The 18,495-nt window shown below is 44.5% G+C and overlaps 2 protein-coding genes across 2 annotated transcripts; both read left to right on the top strand.

Annotated features, from left to right (window-relative positions):
- Window positions 1-2,634: 2,634 nt before the first annotated feature.
- On the top strand, window positions 2,635-5,595 carry LOC117049418 (lymphocyte antigen 6E-like). The gene is made up of 3 exons (XM_033154073.1): window positions 2,635-2,693; window positions 3,351-3,470; window positions 5,328-5,595. The coding sequence occupies exons 1-3, from the start codon at window positions 2,642-2,644 to the stop codon at window positions 5,519-5,521; spliced, it is 366 nt and encodes a 121-aa protein (XP_033009964.1). The 5' UTR covers window positions 2,635-2,641; the 3' UTR covers window positions 5,522-5,595.
- Window positions 5,596-12,317: 6,722 nt separating this feature from the next.
- On the top strand, window positions 12,318-17,003 carry LOC117050490 (lymphocyte antigen 6E-like). Its single transcript, XM_033156157.1, has 4 exons — window positions 12,318-12,468; window positions 15,083-15,202; window positions 16,200-16,285; window positions 16,650-17,003. The coding sequence occupies exons 1-4, from the start codon at window positions 12,414-12,416 to the stop codon at window positions 16,845-16,847; spliced, it is 459 nt and encodes a 152-aa protein (XP_033012048.1). The 5' UTR covers window positions 12,318-12,413; the 3' UTR covers window positions 16,848-17,003.
- Window positions 17,004-18,495: the final 1,492 nt, after the last annotated feature.

Raw genomic sequence — 18,495 nt, 5'->3', positions numbered from 1 at the left:
TCTCTGAAGTCTCTCAGCCCCACTCACCTCACAGAGGGTTTGTTGTGGGGGGGGGGGAGGAAGGGAAAGGAGAATGTGAGCCGCTTGGAGACTCCTTCGGGTAGTGATAAAGCGGGATAGCAAATCCAAACACTTCCACTTCCCTTTTTTTGGAAATCGTTTTTATTTGATTTTACAAATATAAATTTATAACAAAACCAAATACATATAAAGAGATTACTCTGAATCTCGAGACTCCCCCCCCCCATTCCCCTCTATGGGTCCTATTGTCAACTTTTGCAACTGCATTTCATAATCTATATTTTACTAGCTGACCCGGCCACGCCTTGCTGTGGCTGATATGGTGAAATGGAAAAAGTAAGATACAGTAGGAAAGAGAAAGCGTACGCTTACCTACACCTGATCTCGTTGAAGTTCAGTCTGCGTGTTCTCCGTTTGCCCCTCCTGTTTTTGTCTTCATTTCTACAACTTATTATTACTACTCTTTTACTCTATGAGGTTCTTTGTCCTGATTTTGTCAATGGCCTTCTTCGATGTTGTTGACGTGTAGTGGAGGGCTGTATGTTGGTTTTTATAGGAACACGTTTGTAGCTCCAGTTACAGGTAGTTGCACTGTTGCAATCAAATGCCAACAGTGCCCTTCAGCTCTCTATATTGGACAAACAGGCCAAACCCTACACCAAAGGATAAATGGACATAAATCTGACATCAGGAATCACAAGACAGAGAAACCAGTAGGAGAACACTTCAGTCTCCCAGGACATTCTATACAAGATCTCAAAGTAGCTGTCTTAATACAAAGAAATTTCAGAAATAGACTGGAAAGAGAAGTGGCTGAATTGCAACTCATCACCAAACTTAAAACCATGGAGAGACCTGGTCTGAACAAAGACATTGGATTCTTATCTCATTATACATGACAAAGCTATCTTTAGCCATCTCACCCCTTGCTTTTTCCTGTAAGACCAATTGCAGTCGTTAACAGTCATCAACAGGTTTTCCACACCCATCACCCATTCCCACCACCCTTCTGAGTAATACCCCTCCCCACCCTCTCACTATATATAAGGGTCTGGTGACTTCTGTTTCAGTGTATCTGAAGAAGTGTGCATGCACACAAAAGCTCATACCAAGAACAAACTTAGTTGGTCTCTAAGGTATTACTGGAAGGATTTATTTTTTATTTTTTATTTTGTTTTGACGTTTGTAGCTCTGCAAGGTGTGGTAGAGGAGAGGCCCCATTTTCAGGTGGCCTCGTGTGGAGCCGGCCTGGCAAGGCCCCAAATGTGAGTAGTGGTGTTGTCGTCCGGCCTCTCTCTACACCCGGTCGAGGCAGCGCTGCAAACTGCGAAAATGGCGATTCTGCCCGGCGTGGCTCTGTACCCGCCGGCGGAGGCAGGAGCAGCGTTTGCGGCTGGTCTGCCTGTCGATTGGATAGAATCATAGAATCCTAGAGTTGGAAGAGACCACAAGGGCCATCCAGTCCAACCCCCTGCCAAGCGGAAACACCATCGAAGCATTCCTGACAGATGGCTGTCAAGCCTCCGCTTAAAGACCTCCAAAGAAGGAGACTCCACCACACTCCTGGGCAGCCAATTCCACTGTCGAACAGCTCTTACTGTCAGGAAGTTCTTCCTCGTGTTTAGGTGGAATCTTCTTTCTTATAGTTTGAATCCATTGCCCTGTGTCCGCTTCTCTGGAGCAGCAGAAAACAGCCTTTCTCCCTCCTCTATATGACATCCAAATGGTGGCAGTGATGTCGGGAGAGGAGGAGGAGGGGTCGGAAATGGGTGTGGTGTGCTGTGCTGTTTTACCGTCCACTGGAGGGCGCTATATTTTTTGCACAAAATCACATTTTTACCTGGGAAAGGTGTGGTATTTGTACAATGTAAGTACATATGTTGACTCCCGTATGGCCTTGGTACGTTGTGTCCAAATTTGAACAGAATCAGTCAAGGGGTTACGGAGAAAGGCGATCGTTGACAAACTTGAACGATTTTTATATATGTAGATATTTCTCTGTATTTTCCATAGTATTGGTTGCATTACAAGTGAGATTAAAATCCTGCTAATGTTTTCATCTGCTTACAGTGTTCTCCTAAATAAATTATGACCCCCCCCCCCGGTTCTTTCTTGAAGTTTTTGTATTATTGGTCCCTGAGCTTCTCAGTCAGTTTTGCCATTTTGGGGTAGTTTGGCAGCTTGGTTTGCCATTCCTCTGCATTATTTCCTCCTATTTTATTTTTGGATGAGCGCTTTAGGTCATGTTTTATTGCTGTGTTTTTATATTGGGCTCTATGCATCATGTTCCTATTTTTTCCCTGCATCAGGCACCGTAAAAAGCGATGAAAGGATGATGACGACAAAAATTACAGACTCCAAGGACTTTATTATACCGGCTTACAAGCAATAGCCAGAGAAACCTGACCCCAGTGCCTCTTGACGCAGGAATTAGGTGCTGACTGTAGAAGACCTCGACACCCGAAAACTATTTAAAAGTAAAGCTGAGGTTATTGTGAGTGGCGCAGTCCTGATTTAGACCCCTGTCCTTTGAACGCCAGACTTTACGGTGACCAAAGCTTGAATCAGGGCGTGTGTGTATATATTCTGCGAAGGAGTTTCCTCTTGTCATCAGAAGAAGATGAGGATCCTCCTAGCTACGGTTTTGGCTGCCATCCTTTGGTCCGGCGAAGGTGAGAAAGGAGACTGTTTTCTTTGTGCATACACAACCACCGCAAGGATCCCCCGTCTCGCTTTAAGAACTGCATGGCGGGGAGAAAAAAGTAAAATGATTCCCGGTGCGGAGATCACAGAACTGTAGGATTGGGAAGGCACCCCAAGCGGTCATCTAGTTCGACCTTCTGCAATGCGGGAATCACCGCTGGAGAAACCCTGGTGGTGTGGTTGGGAGAAAGACTCACCTGTTGGATTTCTGCCCGGCGACACACAGCTTTTCAAAGGCAGTGGAGTCGGGGAAGAATCTGGCGGTCAGAGAGACGGAGCAACACTGGAATCTGATTAATCCAGAAGCAGGGCAGAATGCGATAACTTATGGATTAGAGTTCCGGCCGGAGAGAAATCTGGTGGGTGAGAAGCGGGTTGAACGTGGGGCAGTCAGAATGCAGCGTTTGCAAGTGTGTTGGACAAGGATAATGGCCCCAGTCCAAGTGGTGTAAGAATTTCTGTTGGATCAGACCAAAGTGGGGCCTCCTAGTCCATTATCCTGTTCTCATAGGGGTAGACTGCCCCTGTCAGTGGAGGTACATCTGTAGTGGACAACTATATATTTTACTGCGAGCGAAGTTCTACCGCGGGCTTTTGCATTAATTCTCCTGGTCTTCCTTCTCCAGCTCTCTCGCTGAAATGCTACTCGTGCGCTGCGCATTCCAACAGCTCCCACTGCATGATCCCCATGGTCTGCTCAGAGCTTGACAAGTACTGCAAGACCACGGTTGGGACAGTGGAGACGGGTAAGTCGAGTCACGCCTTCGGGAAAGCAGCCACGCTTGCATCTAATATCAGTGTGCGAAATGAGCAGTAAGGGGGTTGTTGTTGTCGTTCAGTCATTCAGTCGTGTCCGACTCTTCGTGACCCCATGGACCAGAGCACGCCAGGCACGCCTATCCTTCACTGCCTCTCGCAGTTTGGCCAAACTCATGTTAGTAGCTTCGAGAACACTGTCCAACCATCTCATCCTCTGTCGTCCCCTTCTCCTTGTGCCCTCCATCTTTCCCAACATCAGGGTCTTTTCCAGGGAGTCTTCTCTTCTCATGAGGTGGCCAAAGTACTGGAACCTCAACTTCAGGATCTGTCCTTCTAGTGAGCATTCAGGGCTGATTTCCTTCAGAATGGATAGGTTTGATCTTCTTGCAGTCCATGGGACTCTCAAGAGTCTCCTCCAGCACCAGAATTCAAAAGCATCAATTCTTTGGCGATCAGCCTTCTTGATGGTCCAGCTCTCACTTCCATACATTACTACTGGGAAAACCATAGCTTTAACTATACGGACCTTTGCAGTAAGGGAGAGGTGCAAGCAAACCAAGGCACCTGGCATTGAACCTGCCCAGCACCATCACAAAAAGGTTTTTAAACATTTCGCAAGTGCAAGGCTTACTGGTACATCGCTTTCGCTCTCTGCCTTAGCATTGCCTCCCTTGCAATATGGATATGCTCAGGATGGGATATATTTGCATTACCATTAGCAGAGTAATTAGTTTCCTTTTGTTCTTGTTTTTATTATGTATTCTGTCTTTTTTATATTGTGATTTTATGTTGTGAACTGCCCTGAGATCTACCGATAGGAAAAAAATGGTATACAAAATCAGTGCTTCCCCCCCCCCTCTGGGGGTATGCAGGGGTACGCATACCCCTAAACATTTTGTGAATCTTTGTACTTTTGTCCATTTACTGTATTTGCTTTTCCCAATTTGAACTATAAAATGGTGATTTTCTTGAGTCAAAATGAGAGTACCCCTAAGCATTTTTTAAAGGAAAAAAAGCACTGTACAAATTTATTTACCGGTATGTAGTAACAACAACAACAACTTTTTTTTTTGCATAACAAAATAAAATAAAAAAATTCCTTCCAGTAGCACCTTAGAGACCAACTAAGTTTGTTCTTGGTATGAGCTTTTGTGTGCATGCACACTTCTTCAGAACACGAAGAATTGTAACTCATTACCAAACTTAAAACCATGGAGAGACCTAGTCTGAACAAAGACATTGGATTCTTATCTCGACAAAGCTATCTTTAGCCATCTCACCCCTTGCTTTTTTCCTGTAAGACCAATTGCAGTCGTCAACAGTCGTCAATAGGTTTTCCATACCTATCAGCCAATCCCCCATTCCCACCACCCTTCTGAGTAATACCCCTCCCCACCCTCTCACTATATATAAGAGTCTGGTGACTTCTGTTTCAGTGTATCTGAAGAAGTGTGCATGCACACGGAAGCTCATACCAAGAACAAACTTAGTTGGTCTCTAAGGTGCTACTGGAAGGAATTTTTTTATTTTTTATTTTGTAGAGATAATGGTTCATCGGGGAGATTTATCAGGAAACAGGGAATATCCCTTGTCAATGGGGGCAGTTGGAATGCATGATCACATTTCTTTGGAACTTCTCAGTAGGATTAACTCTTCTGGGTAGGGTTGGGTTTCCTAGCAACAACATGTGCCAACATCCCTTCATTCTCAGACGAGGTCACAAGCTGCAAGGTTGCCGATTGATTATGGATTAGGATGTGAGGAGCCAGGACAGCATAGCAGGAATGGGTGAGACTTCTCCTTAACTCCCCTCCTTCTCTCTTGCTATTTCTCCGTTGAACAAGGCTCCTCAAGCACGGCACATGTCTCCAAGACGTGCGCGGCGGAATGCACCGAAACCAACCAGCACGGCGTTTCCACCTCCTGTTGCCAGAGAGACTTTTGCAACCGGAACGGAGCGGCCAGAACCAGGCTCGGCAACGTGGAGCTGGCCATCGTGGTTCCTCTTGCCAGCGCAATTCTCTGGGTTGGACCTTGAAGCCTCGGGCAAAGAACTTTCACCCAGATTGTTCTCCTTTTCTATTTGTGGGGCCGTAAAATTATAGATCATATTCATTGGGGGACACCGGGGGGGGGGAATTGAATGCTAAGTGCATTTCATAGGAGCATTCCTGTCCTAAGTGCATTTTCTCTGAAGTTAATGTCCTGTTGATTTGATAGAACTAACTTTTGAGTGAGCATCCTTAGGATTCCCCAGTCTTGTTCTAATTCCCAGCCTCAATCGGTTACAATCTGTATGTGAAAAGTGTGTTTTCGACAATAAAACACAGGGGTCCAGCAATGGGAAGTGGATGTCAGCTTGACAATCTCCGGGGCCTCTTTTGGAGAGGGATGCATGAGCCTGTAGATTTCGTTTCCCTGATTTTCCCAACCTTACATTTTGTTCTCTGCATTGCTGCATTTGCCTGTGATTTTTAAAAAAGCCCCCTCCAAACTCGATTGGCATTTTATTGCATATTTTCCTCACATGCAAACAATTTTTGCAAGCAATTCCTCCCCAATGTAAAGATTTTTTGTACGTGGTTTTCATGAATATATGCATTTTTATGTACGCACTAACAGAGCCATTATGGCGCTTCCCCAATGGAGGCATCTCCACGTTCATCTGAAGCAAAGGTCAAGGTAAAGGGACCCCTGACTGTTAGGTCCAGTCATGTCCAACTCTGGGGTTGCGGCGCTCATCTCACTCTATAGGCCATGGGAGCCAGCGTACAGCTTCCAGGTCATGTGGCCAGCATGACAGAGCCGCTTCTGGTGAACCAGAGAAGCGCATGGAAACGCCGTTTGCCTTCCTGCTGGAGTGGTACCTATTTATCTACTTGCACTTTGACGTGCTTTCGAACTGCTAGGTTGGCAGGAGCTGGGACCGAGCAACGGGAGCTTGTCCCGTCGCAGGGATTCGAACCGCCGACCTTCTGATCGGCAAGCCCTAGGCTCTGTGGTTTAACCCACAGCGCCGCATCTGAAGCAAAACCAGTTGCCAATTCTAGTCCCAATGTGGCTGAAGACTTTTGTCACCAGTTGTGGACTCCTAAGAGGATTCCTTGAGCGGCCAAAAGGCAGATCGTAACCTTGGCTAACAAAGAGTTTTCATGTTTTCTGGAGACCTTAACTAGGAATGTTTCCAGGTTAACCCAGTTGTGGTCTGTAGCTACCTCCCTATTCTCCCCAAATCAAGCATTCAGTGTGATGTGGAATCTTGCCTGATTGAATACCAATGAGAATTTGGTTTGATCATAGAATCGCAGAATTGGAAGGGACATGAAGGGTCATCTAGTCCAACCCCCTGCAGTGCAGGAATGATAGCATATAACAGGAATGATATCACATCCCATTTACTATTTCTTTCTGTCACATTCAAGAGCTTGGGCTGCAACAAGAACTCTTCAGAAAAAAAAGCTTGCTCTAGCTTCCAGAACATAAATTAGGTTGTTGTTGTAAAGATTCTTAAATCTTAATTAACTCACAGAACCATTGAATTAATAATTGCAGGGGTTCTTAATTGTTCCAGAAACAAGCAGGCATCCTCTTTGTACAGAAATCACTTCCACCCCCACACTGGTCCACCCACTAGAAGTTCCTTCTCTGTTGTATAATCGTAGTGTTCAGCAAGATGCGACTCTTAATCTCAGGGTCGTGGGTTTGAATCTCAGGGTTGCTGGGCAAAAAGATCCCTGCATTGAAGAGGGTTGGGCCAGATGATCCAGTCCTAGGTTTCTAAATGCTGCTTCATGTGGCTCATTGCTCACTTTGGGGTGCAATCCTGATGCTCCTTCTTCAGATTCAGCCCTGCTGATAACTCCAACTAACGCAGTCATCCCAGGGGAATCGTAACGCAAAAGTTGATTCTAACACTGAAGTTCAAAGTAAAAGTAAATGAATGTATTATGCAATATGCTGGTGAGCATCCTTTGAACATCAGAACAGAAGAAAAACAGAATCATGTCGTGCTTATATGTTCTTCCAAAGCAGGGGGGAAATAAATGAAAGAAGAAAAGAGAAGTTTGGCATTGATTCGATTTAGCTATTCACGCTTCCCTTGTGCAGTGGCGTAGCAAGGTGGGGGTGTTGAGAGTGGCACATCCCCGGTTCCAGCCTTGAGGAGGGGTGACACTCGACTCCCAAGCCGCCTCCCGGCACCACTTCCGTGTGGTGGCTGCTCGCGCGCTGCAGCCTTACGAGTTGCCGCATGTGCAGCTGCCGCCCGGACGGGCTGCTGCTCGTGCCCCGCATCCGGGGTGGACTGCGCATGTGAGCACTTGCGCCTGGCAGCCTTGCGAGTTGCTGTGCGAGCAGCCGCCGCACAGATGGACTGCCGCAGCCCTCCATGCAGCGGCTGCTTGCGCCCGGCAACCTGGACGGACTGTGCTCCGTAGCACGCATGTGTTGTGACGTCATGATGCACGCGCGCTACGGAGCGGCACCTCGCCCCCGGGGGGTGCCCCTGCGTTTGCCGCTCTGGGTGGCAAAGCGTCTCCGTACGCCACTGCCCTTGTGCAGTGTTACCTGTTGGTGTGAAACCAGATGCAACTGCTGGGAGCGAGAAACTGCCACATGCCTGTGGCATGTTCCTTCGAGCCTGTGTTTACCAGGAAATAAATGGTTGCTTGGTGCCAGAAGACACATGCAAGGAAGGTGTGCAACACATGTACTGCGATCTGTGCCAGCACCCTCTCTTCCCACTCCTTTCTCCTAATTTATCTGGGTGGGCAAGTGAAAGAAAGCCCTTCTTCACGCAGCGCGTAGGTAACCTGCAGAACTTACTCCCATAGGAGGGCAGTGATGGTCCCCAACTTGCATGGCTTCAGTGGCATAGCATGGGTTGCCAGTGCCCGGGGCTGCACAGAGTGGATGGGAAATGGGCGGAGTACGCATGCGCATTCAACTACCTAATTACATCCACATCACCCAGGAGATGATGGTGATAATGATGACTTATAACCCATCCATGCTGTTCTTATGTTCCTATGGATAGTCTGATTCACCATATGGCAGCTTCCTATGTTCCTATGAAGAAAACTCCCTGCATGTTATGAAGCTGAGCAAAAGGATCCTTTCTTCAATCTCTCCTGAATCCACACCCTATAAATTTCACGGAATGGCCTGAAATGACCTCATGGGATCTCTCCTTTCGTCCTGGTCTGAAAGGAGGTGGTCTCTGCACTGGGGCTGTGGCTCTTATTTTATTCATTTACTTTCAGAAATCTATATTCCGCTCAATTGTAAAAAAAAATGCCAGACAAAACCCAGCAGCCTCAAAAGTGTCTTGCCAAAATATTGAACGATAAAATAAAAATGACAGCCGATGTACAAAAGTTAAAAATATTAAAGCAGGTTGAAATCTGAAGGCTCCGGTTCTTTTCTTTCCAGAGGGGAGTCGACATCTGAATTTTTTTTTTTTTTTAATGAGAATTTATTGGATTTTAGCCATAAAAACATACAAAATACAAAAACTACATATACAACAAAAAACAATACAAAAATACGAAAAGAAAAACACTTATCCATCCTTATCCTCTTTATAATCATTGTTCTGGGACTTCCTCACATCCTCTCTTCTGCGTTCAATTCTAATCTTCTTTGGTAACTTTGTAACATTGTAAAATCTTCTATCTCACAACTAATCTTAATCTCACCAATCCTAATCATCATATATCTTAAAATCTTATGTCTAACTAATAAACATTACACATCTCCAGCTTCTTATATCCTCTCTTAACTTAACTTCTAAATACTGTAGCCTAAATCTCTTCTGATTCCAATTTCAGATATTAATTAATCACCTTCTATCGATTAATTAAATGCTTCTTGCCATACTCATACACTCTTTTTCCCTTCCGGTTTCGGAGTTCCATGGTTATCCATTTTTTATCCCCTTTACATAATCTTCCGACACCTGAAAATTTCAAAATGCCCTGAGTGGTTGCTTTATTCACCCACCATGATCACACCATCGACTTCCAGTCCCGGGATAATGTGGCTTGAGGTGCTTGCCCTGCCCTTGGAAGCTGCAGGAGTGGTTTTTCCAGTAGCTGCACCTCAGAGGTGTGCACGGTCTCTGCAGCATCACGATGCACCTGCCGACCTTTCCAATGGGGTGTAGTTATGCAAACCCCTGTGGTGTTGGGCCATCTCAGGAGTCATAAGAAGAACCGTGCAGGATGAGGCCAAAGATAGAATCATAGAATCATAGAATCATAGAGTGGGAAGAGACCACAAGGGCCATCCAGTCCAACCCCCTGCCAAGCAGGAAACACCATCAAAGCATTCAAAGATCCACCTGCCCAGCCTCTGCTGCCCAACAGGGAATGAAGGCAAGAGGATTCTCTGCCTGCTTCCCCCCCCCCAAGCGAGCGACATTCAGAGGTACACTGCTTCTGACCATGGAGGTTCCACAGAGTCTCCAAGTCACAGCTACGACGAAATGTTTTATCACTCGTTTGCCACCCGGGGTTCCTTTCCTTCAAATTATTTATTTTTTTAATTTTCAGGTAGGTAGCTGTGTTGGTCTGACACAGTCGAAATAATAATAATAATAATAATAATAATAATAATAATAATAATAATAATAATAATAATAATAATAATTTTCCAGGAGACCTTATAGACCAACTAAGTTTGTTCTGGTATGAGCTTTCATATAAGCATTTTTAAGTTGGTTTATAAGGTGCTACTGGACAATTTTGTATTTTGTATTTTATTTTTAATCTTTATTGAGTTTTAATAACGACAGGCAGGTACAGTAAAAAAAACAAAAAAACAAAAAGCGAAAAGCTTTGTCCTCTGCCATAATACCACAAACGACCTCTCCAATCCTCAATCCTTCATCACGGGAAGCTGACAGTCCTGAGTCACCGTGTTCGTAACACAACAAGGATGCCATGTGTCATGCAGGGGGTTGGACTAGATGACACATGGGACCCCTTCCAACTCTAGGATTCTATGGAATTAGACCGAATGCTGTGGAAGCCATCTCAAGCACTTTGTCCCCTTACAGAGGAAGACCGGGACACTAATAATAATAATAATAATAATAATAATAATAATAATAATAATAATAATAATATATTTATACCCCACCCATCTGCATAACTGTCAACTTTTCCCTTTTCTTGCAAGGAATCCCATTCAGAATAAGGGAATTTCCCTTTAAAAAGGGAAAAGTTGACAGCTATGCCCATCTGGCTGGGTTTCCACAGCAAATCTGGGTGGCTCCCAACAGAATTAGAATCATAGAATCACAGAATCCTAGAGTTGGAAGAGACCCCAAGGGCCATCCAGTGCAACCCCCTGCCAAGCAGGAAACACCATCAAAGCATTCCTGACAGATGGCTGTCAAGCCTCCGCTTAAAGACCTCCAAAGAAGGAGACTCCACCACACTCCTTGGCAGCAAATTCCACTGTCCAACAGCTCTTGCTGTCAGGAAGTCCTTCCTAATGTTTAGTTGGAATCTTCTTTCTTGTAGTTTGAATCCATTGCCCCGTGTCCGCTTCTCTGGAGCAGCAGAAAACAACCTTTCTCCCTCCTCTATGTGACATCCTTTTATATATTTGAACATGGCTATCATATCACCCCTTAACCTTCTCTTCTCCAGGCTAAACATACCCAGCTCCCTAAGCTGTTCCTCATAAGGCATCATTTCCAGGCCTTGGACCATTTTGGTTGCCCTCTTCTGGACACGTTCCAGCTTGTCAGTATCCTTCTTGAACTGTGGTGCCCAGAACTGGACACAGTATTTCAGGTGAGGTCTGACCAGAGCAGAATACAATGGTACTATTACTTCCCTTGATCTAGATGCTATACTCCTATTGATGCAGCCCAGAATTGCATTGGCTTTTTTAGCTGCTGCATCACACTGTTGACTCATGTCAAGTTTATGGTCTACCAAGACTCCTAGATCCTGTTCACATGTACTGCTCTCAAGCCAGGTGTCACCCATCCTGTATTTCTGCCTTTCATTTCTTTTTTCCCAAGTGTAGTACTTTACATTTCTCCTTGTTAAAATTAAAAGCACAACCTCGATATGGGGCTATCTGTCTAGCTCCATTCCATTGTGGGTTATGTCTTCCTTTTTTCTTCTTCTTCTTCTTCTTCTTCTTCTTCTTCTTCTTCAAAGTTCCTTCAGAGGTTTTTTAATTCTGTACAAATGTATTCTTTCTGACTGACGGTTGAATAAAAAGAATGTATGTATGTATGTAAAAGCACAACCAAATATCAGGCACTGAAAACTTCCTTAAACAGGGCTGCCTTCTGCACTGGCGGAGGGGGGCGGTGGGAGCGAATGCCCCCAGCAGCGCGATCCCGGTGGGGTTCCATCGTGGTTGCCCCCCCTGCACGCACTGGGCGCCCCACCCCCAGAACTCGCGTCCCACATTTCCGGGGCGTGCGTCAGCCCTGCCCCCGCCTGCTCTCCGCCCCCAGTGCCGGAGCATGAAGCTCTGCCACTGGCCGCCTGATGTTTTCTAAAAGTCAGATAGTTGTTTATGTCCTTGACATCTGATGGGAGGGCGCCACCACCAAGAAGGCCCTCTGCCTGCTTCCTTGTAAGCTCACTTCTCGCAGTGGGGGAACTGCCAGAAGGCCCTCGGAGCTGGACCCCGGTGTTGGGCTGAACGATGGGGGTGGAGACGCTCCTTCAGGTCTACTGGGCCGAGGCAACAAATGATTTCTGGAAGTAACACCTTCCCCTGGCGATGGGCTGTTCCTGAAGGCATGGCACCGGTGAGTCACCCACCACATTCCATTGTCCACAGACGTTCCCATCCAGCTGGGAAGGAGTGGAGCTGCTCAGCCCATCGCCCCGGCACACCTCTAAGGTTTATGAACAGCCCCGGAGGATCCAGTTCAAGGCAAACGGGATCCCTTGAAGATGAAGACGTCCTTCCTTGTTCCTATCTGCGTGCTGCTCCTCTGCACAAACGAAGGTAAGCCTGCCCAGCTTTGACAGCACAAGCTGCTAGTCCCTCTTGATTCCAAGAACGGTGGAATTTGCCTGTTTTTCAGGAAACCCAGACCAGCCTCAGGCACGGATGGGGATAATCGTTTCCAGCTCAGCCCAGTTCACCTGCCTGCGTTCTCGTGGAGGGCAGGAATTTACTAGCATTTCTAGCAAAGATGTTGTAAAACCATCCAGAAGTCTCTGGATATTGTACAAGGAAGGGAGGGGGGATCTGTCAGGCCATCTGTCAGCGATCCCATATTGCAGGGGATCAAATGACCTGTGGGGGCCCCTCCAGCTCTGCAATTCAATGACCCTTCTTTAAGTCTCTGCCTCAAATAGGATTTTGTGCAGCAAAAGCGCACCGCAAGGACTCTTGGTACAGACTCCGAGAAAAGGAACAAATGACCCCTTTGTCCTGGAACTGGGAGCCTCATCCCACTAAGCACTGTTATGAGTTTGCGGTGTTAAACTGGGTGCCAGACCCCTTAATCTCCGGGTCCAGTAAGTGATAGAATTTGATCAAGGCTTCTGATTCTTGGAATAGCCACCTGGTGAGCTGAGAACCTGGATGATGAGCCATTAAGGGGAATGAAGGTCTTCACGGGGAAGGCACTGGGGGGAAAGAGAGAGAGAGAGAGAGAGAGAGAGAGAGAGAGAGAGAGAGAGAGAGAGAGAAAGAAAGAAAGAAAAGAACAGTGTTTGAACATGAACCTGTGGCTAGAAACACAGCGCAACACTAAGTGTGGATGAGCCTTTAGTCTTTACAGGAGACTCCTTTGGGAGTGAGAGAGAGAGAAAGAAAGAAAGAAAGAAAGAAAGAAAGAAAGAAAGAAAGAAAAGAACAGTGTTCGAACATGAACCTGTGGCTAGAAACACAGCGCAACACTAAGTGTGGATAGGAATAGGAATAAGAATAGGAATAGGAATACTCTCATTTTGACTCAAGAAAACCAACATTTTATAGTTCAAATCAGGAAAAATAAATACAGTAAATGGACAAAAGTACAAAGATTCACAAAATGTTTTGTTGTTGTTGTTGTTCAGTCGTGTCCGACTCTTCGTGACCCCATGGACCAGAGCACGCCAGGCACGCCTATCCTTCACTGCCTCCCGCAGTTTGACCAAACTCATGCTAGTCGCTTCGAGAACTCTGTCCAACCATCTCGTCCTCTGTCGTCCCCTTCTCCTTGTGCCCTCCATCTTTCCCAACATCAGGGTCTTTTCTAGGGAGTCTTTTCTTCAAATTAACAAACAACAAATGCATAACTTTGTTCCCGAATAAATTTCAAATTAACAAAGTAGCAAATGCATATCAAATGTAAATGAATATCTTATCCAGTGATTTACCAAACCAACTCAAACCAATACAAAATTTTAATAAAATTAAATACAGTACTCATTGGTTGTTTGTGTCATACTTTCATCCTTCTGGACCTATGGCCTTTTGCCAAATCCTTTTATAATGGGGAAAGAAAAAAGGAGGAAAAAGGAAAAAAAGAAAGATAAATGATAGTGAAAATAAAAATAAAAACCTTTTAGTCTGACTTCCTATCAAATCCCCTTGCTTCGACTAGGTTTCAATTTGAATGCTTACAACACAACACTTTCTCGTATGGTTACTATCCAGTGCATTCTTCAAAGTTTGTTTACTCCACCGTCTTTCCTTTGTCTTACTTCCCTTCCCTTATCCCTCAAATGCTGGCATGCTAACAAAACCTTTGCTGTATTTTAACTATATATAATGCAGTGCTTTTTCTGGTCAGGGATGGAAGGAAGAGATAACCCTGACCAGAAAAAGCACTGCATTATATACAGTTCGCATTCTTTTTAAAATTTCTTGTCTCCTTGATTCCTGAGCTTCCCAGTTAGTTTTGACATATCGGCATAGTCCATCTACTTGATTTGCCATTCTTCTCTGGTCAGGGTTATCTCTTCCTTCCATCTCTGGGCTAGTAGCATCCGAGTGGCCTTTGTGGCATACATGAACAGTTTCCTCTGGTCCTTTGGGATCTCAGTACCTATATTTCCTAATAAGAAAGCTTCTGGTTTTTTAACTAAAGTTATTTTGAACATCCCCCCCCCCATTTCATTATATATCATTTCCCCAAAGTTTTTAGTTACTTTACACGTCCACCGCATATGATAAAAAGTACATTCTTTTTCTTCACATTCCCAGCATATATTGGTACTTGTTCTGTACATTTTTTGCTCTGTACATTTTTTACCGGGGTCAAATACCACCGGCACATCATTTTCATAATTTTTTCTTTCAGTAAAGAACATGCCTTAAATTTCAGATCTGCTTTCCATAGCTTCTCCCAGCCTGTCACTTGTATACAGTGGAAACTTGGGTTATGTTACCCTCGGGTAACATAAACTTCGGGTTGCGAAAGCGGAAAACCCAGAAGTGTTTCGCCGCTCACACATGCGCAGAAGCGGTCCTCCGGTTGAGAAAACTCCGGGATATGGCCGCACCTCCGGAACAGATCCCGTTCGCAATCGGAGATACCACTGTATTATGTCCCACATCTTTCTCCCAACGTATCACCACATGCTTTTGCTTTAATTCAATAACTCCGTGCATCGTCTTTCCCCAGTTCACCCGCTGGTGTGCTTCACGTGCGAACAATCGTCCAGCAACTGGTCTTGCCTGAAGGCCACCAAATGCTCGGAGAACGACAACCACTGCGTGACCACGGTCGCCTCTTTCAAGATTGGTACGTTGAAAGCAGGTTTCCGGTTCAGCAGGACAATCAACCCATTTTTTTTAAGCTCTAAAATGTTGCAGCGAAAGCAACATTTGGTTATGTGCTTTTCGGGCAGAATGTTCTAGGATCGATGCCAGGAAACGGGGAATTATGTTCACATGTTGTGGGGGTGTAAATATGTACAAAATTTTTTTCGCAAAAGGTTTTTAAGGAGATAACAGAAATGAATGGGTTAAAGCTGACCGAAAGTCCAGAGGTAGCATTGTTATCAATTTACGATGGGGTGGAAGGTTCGCAGGCTATGAAGGACTGGCTCACAAATTTATTGACAGCCGTATGAGTTATGATAGCCAAGAAGTGGCAGGGGCAAGCAGAATATAAAATGGAAGAATGGTACAAAGAGTTGTGGGGTATAGCTGTTAATGACAAATAAACATGTGCCATTAAGGAAAGACGGGGAATGTGCAGGAGAAATGATTTTGAAGAAATGTGGAAGGTGTTTGTAGATTTTGTACTGTTAAAACGGAAAGGGCTCAAACCATCGCAAGAGGTGTTAAAATTGTGGGAGGTTGGATAGCTACAATGGAATGGTCTTGGTGGTGAGTTACACATTTTTATTCTTATTTATTTATTTACTTTTTCTAAACAAACAAACATTCTCAGGAGGTATGGCATTTGGGACCCACCCGGTAACTGAGATCCTGGTCTCCTGCCCTGAAATCTAGCCCTTTTTGCAGAAACTGTCAATCCTTGCCAAAATCCAGCTCAAGGTAACAGGGCTGTGGAAGAACCCCCCCCCCCCATTTCTGTTTGAGACTGTCCCACCAGCCGCCACCAATGAAAAGCTTTTTAACTGCCCAGCCCAGGAGATTGCTGATTTCCCTGCATCCACTACTGACAAACAGGGCAGTGGTTTTGGAAGGCCTGCTTTTTATCCAGCACATTAAAAACATGAGAATAACCTGCTGAATCAGGGCCCATCTAGTGCGCCATCCTCTTCTTACAGGGACCAACCAGATGCCCCAACGGGAATCTGAGTGCGAGAGCAACTCCCCCTCCGGCTGTTTCGGGCAACTGGCGCTAAGCCATTCCGTATTTTTCGCTCCATAGGGCGCACCTCGTTTTTAGAGGAGGAAACCCAGAATTTTTTTTCTGGTTTTCCTCCTCTAAAAGCCCTGTTTTTTTGAGGATCAGCTAAACGTTTGGTAGCTTTTTTGCAAAGGGAAAAACCCTGTTTTTTTTAGGATCAGCTAAAAGTTTTGCAGCTTTTTTTGCAAAGGGGGGAAAGCAAAGCTCCTTTTACAAGGAGCAACCATTAACTGGAGCAACCATTTGACCTTTCAAAAAGGCAAGCTAGCAACCTTTCCTTTTTAGCCCCTGGGAATACAATGCATCTTTATTCCTCACATTCACCTATAAAACTGTTTTCTCCTTGCAACCCAGGTGGGGCCAGTAGAATAACGCTTTCTCCTTCTCTTCCCCCTTCCATTCCGAAGGCTTCTTGACCGTCAGAAAGAGAATCACCAAGAAGTGTTCGCCGAGCTGCCCGAACCTCAACATGGATATAGGCATTGGCTCCTTCGGAACATCCTGTTGCCAAAGTTTCCTCTGCAACCTTTTCGGTCACGTGGCAGCTAAAAACGAGACCCGGTGACGGGCTCTGTGTTCGGATCTGTGTTCAGATGCAACCCCCTTCCCGGTGGCTGTTTGAGAAGCCAACTTAGCATAGGGCTACCAGGTCTCAAGGCCAGATCTGCCCATTTTCACCCTTTAAACACCCTGCCCTCCTAAGGGGTGCAGCGATAAAACTGCTATCCCATCTGATGATGTTCCCTAAGAAACCCGGAGCTTTTCTTTTAGGGATTATAGAAACGGATATACAGTGGCACCTTGGTTCTCAAACTCAATCCGTTCCAGAAGTCCGTTCCAAAACCAAAGCGTTCCGAAACCAAGGCGCCCTTGCCCATAGAAAGTAATGCAAAACAAATTATCCCGTTCCAGACTTTTAAAAACAACCCCTAAAACAGCAATTTAAAATGAATTTTACTATCTAGCGAGGTCATTGATCCATAAAATGAAAGCAATAATCAATGTACTGTACAATAAAATAAAATACATAAGACAGTATTGTAGATGACAAAAATTAAAATGCAATTTTTTTCTTACCTGCACTGATGTTAGTCATTGTTTGGGTGGTTTTTTCCCCATTTCCGCAGTCACAAAATCAATCAATCAATTTCCACAAAACCTCAAAAACAAAAACAAAATCAATAGCAAAAACAAAAGTGCCAAACTTAATCAGTTCCGAAAGTCCATTTGACTTCCGAAATGTTCAAAAACCAAGGCACAGCTTCTGATTGGTGCAGGCGCCCCAGAAACAATAGCTGACAGCAACATCAGATGTTTGGCTTCTGAGAAACATTTGAAAACAAGAACACCTACCATATTTTTCGCTCCATAGGGCGCACCAGACCATAGGGCGCACCTCGTTTTTAGAGGAGGAAACAAGAAAAAAAATATTTTTCTGGTTTTCCTTTTTTTTTTTAAATAAAGAATTTATTGGTTTTTCCATAACACAAAACACTCCATCACCTTCACCAACATAAACCCCAACACTTACCCACCACTATAACTAAACAACTACAAACACATCAACGATTCTTCTTCTTGTTTTTTTTTTTTTTAAAAAAATTCTTGGTCGAATCTACATTATTGACTTCCCCTGTTTTCTCTCCTTCGGCTCCTATTCCAAATTTACTTTAATAACTTCATATCTCTAAAATTAAATTCACTTAACAATTCAAAACTAAACATTCTTCAAAAGATCTTATTTTTTGGTTTACAATAATATTTCACTCCTTATCTTGTATAAAATCAAATCATATTGTAACTTCATATAGTTAATAACAAAACATATTGTTCTTTATATCTTAACATATTATTAACATATCTTAACAACTTATTCTTCATATCTTATCAAATTATTCTTGGATCAAATCATATCAAACAACTTCTTTCCCTAAAACTGCTGCTAATAAAAATAAAATAAAACAGAATATCCCTTATCTAGTTCAAAAGCTTAAAAAGAAATAACTTGACACACCGGCTTCCAGATAACAATACAGTTCATCCTATCCCACTTCTAACCATTTTCCTTTTCCTTCTTACTTCAGAACCACTCCTCAAATTGTCCTCTTTTCTTGTACATCCACAGATCCAGACACAGTTCACAGGAATCCTTGCATAGAGCATCAGGGTACACAATTCTTCGTCTTCCAGCTTCTCCATTTCGACATTCCATT

The sequence above is a fragment of the Lacerta agilis genome, chromosome 7 (genome assembly GCF_009819535.1).
Source record: "Lacerta agilis isolate rLacAgi1 chromosome 7, rLacAgi1.pri, whole genome shotgun sequence".
Classification (NCBI taxonomy): domain Eukaryota; kingdom Metazoa; phylum Chordata; class Lepidosauria; order Squamata; family Lacertidae; genus Lacerta; species Lacerta agilis.
The sequence above is the reverse complement of the archived record's forward strand: the minus strand, read 5'-3'. Positions and strand labels throughout refer to the sequence as shown.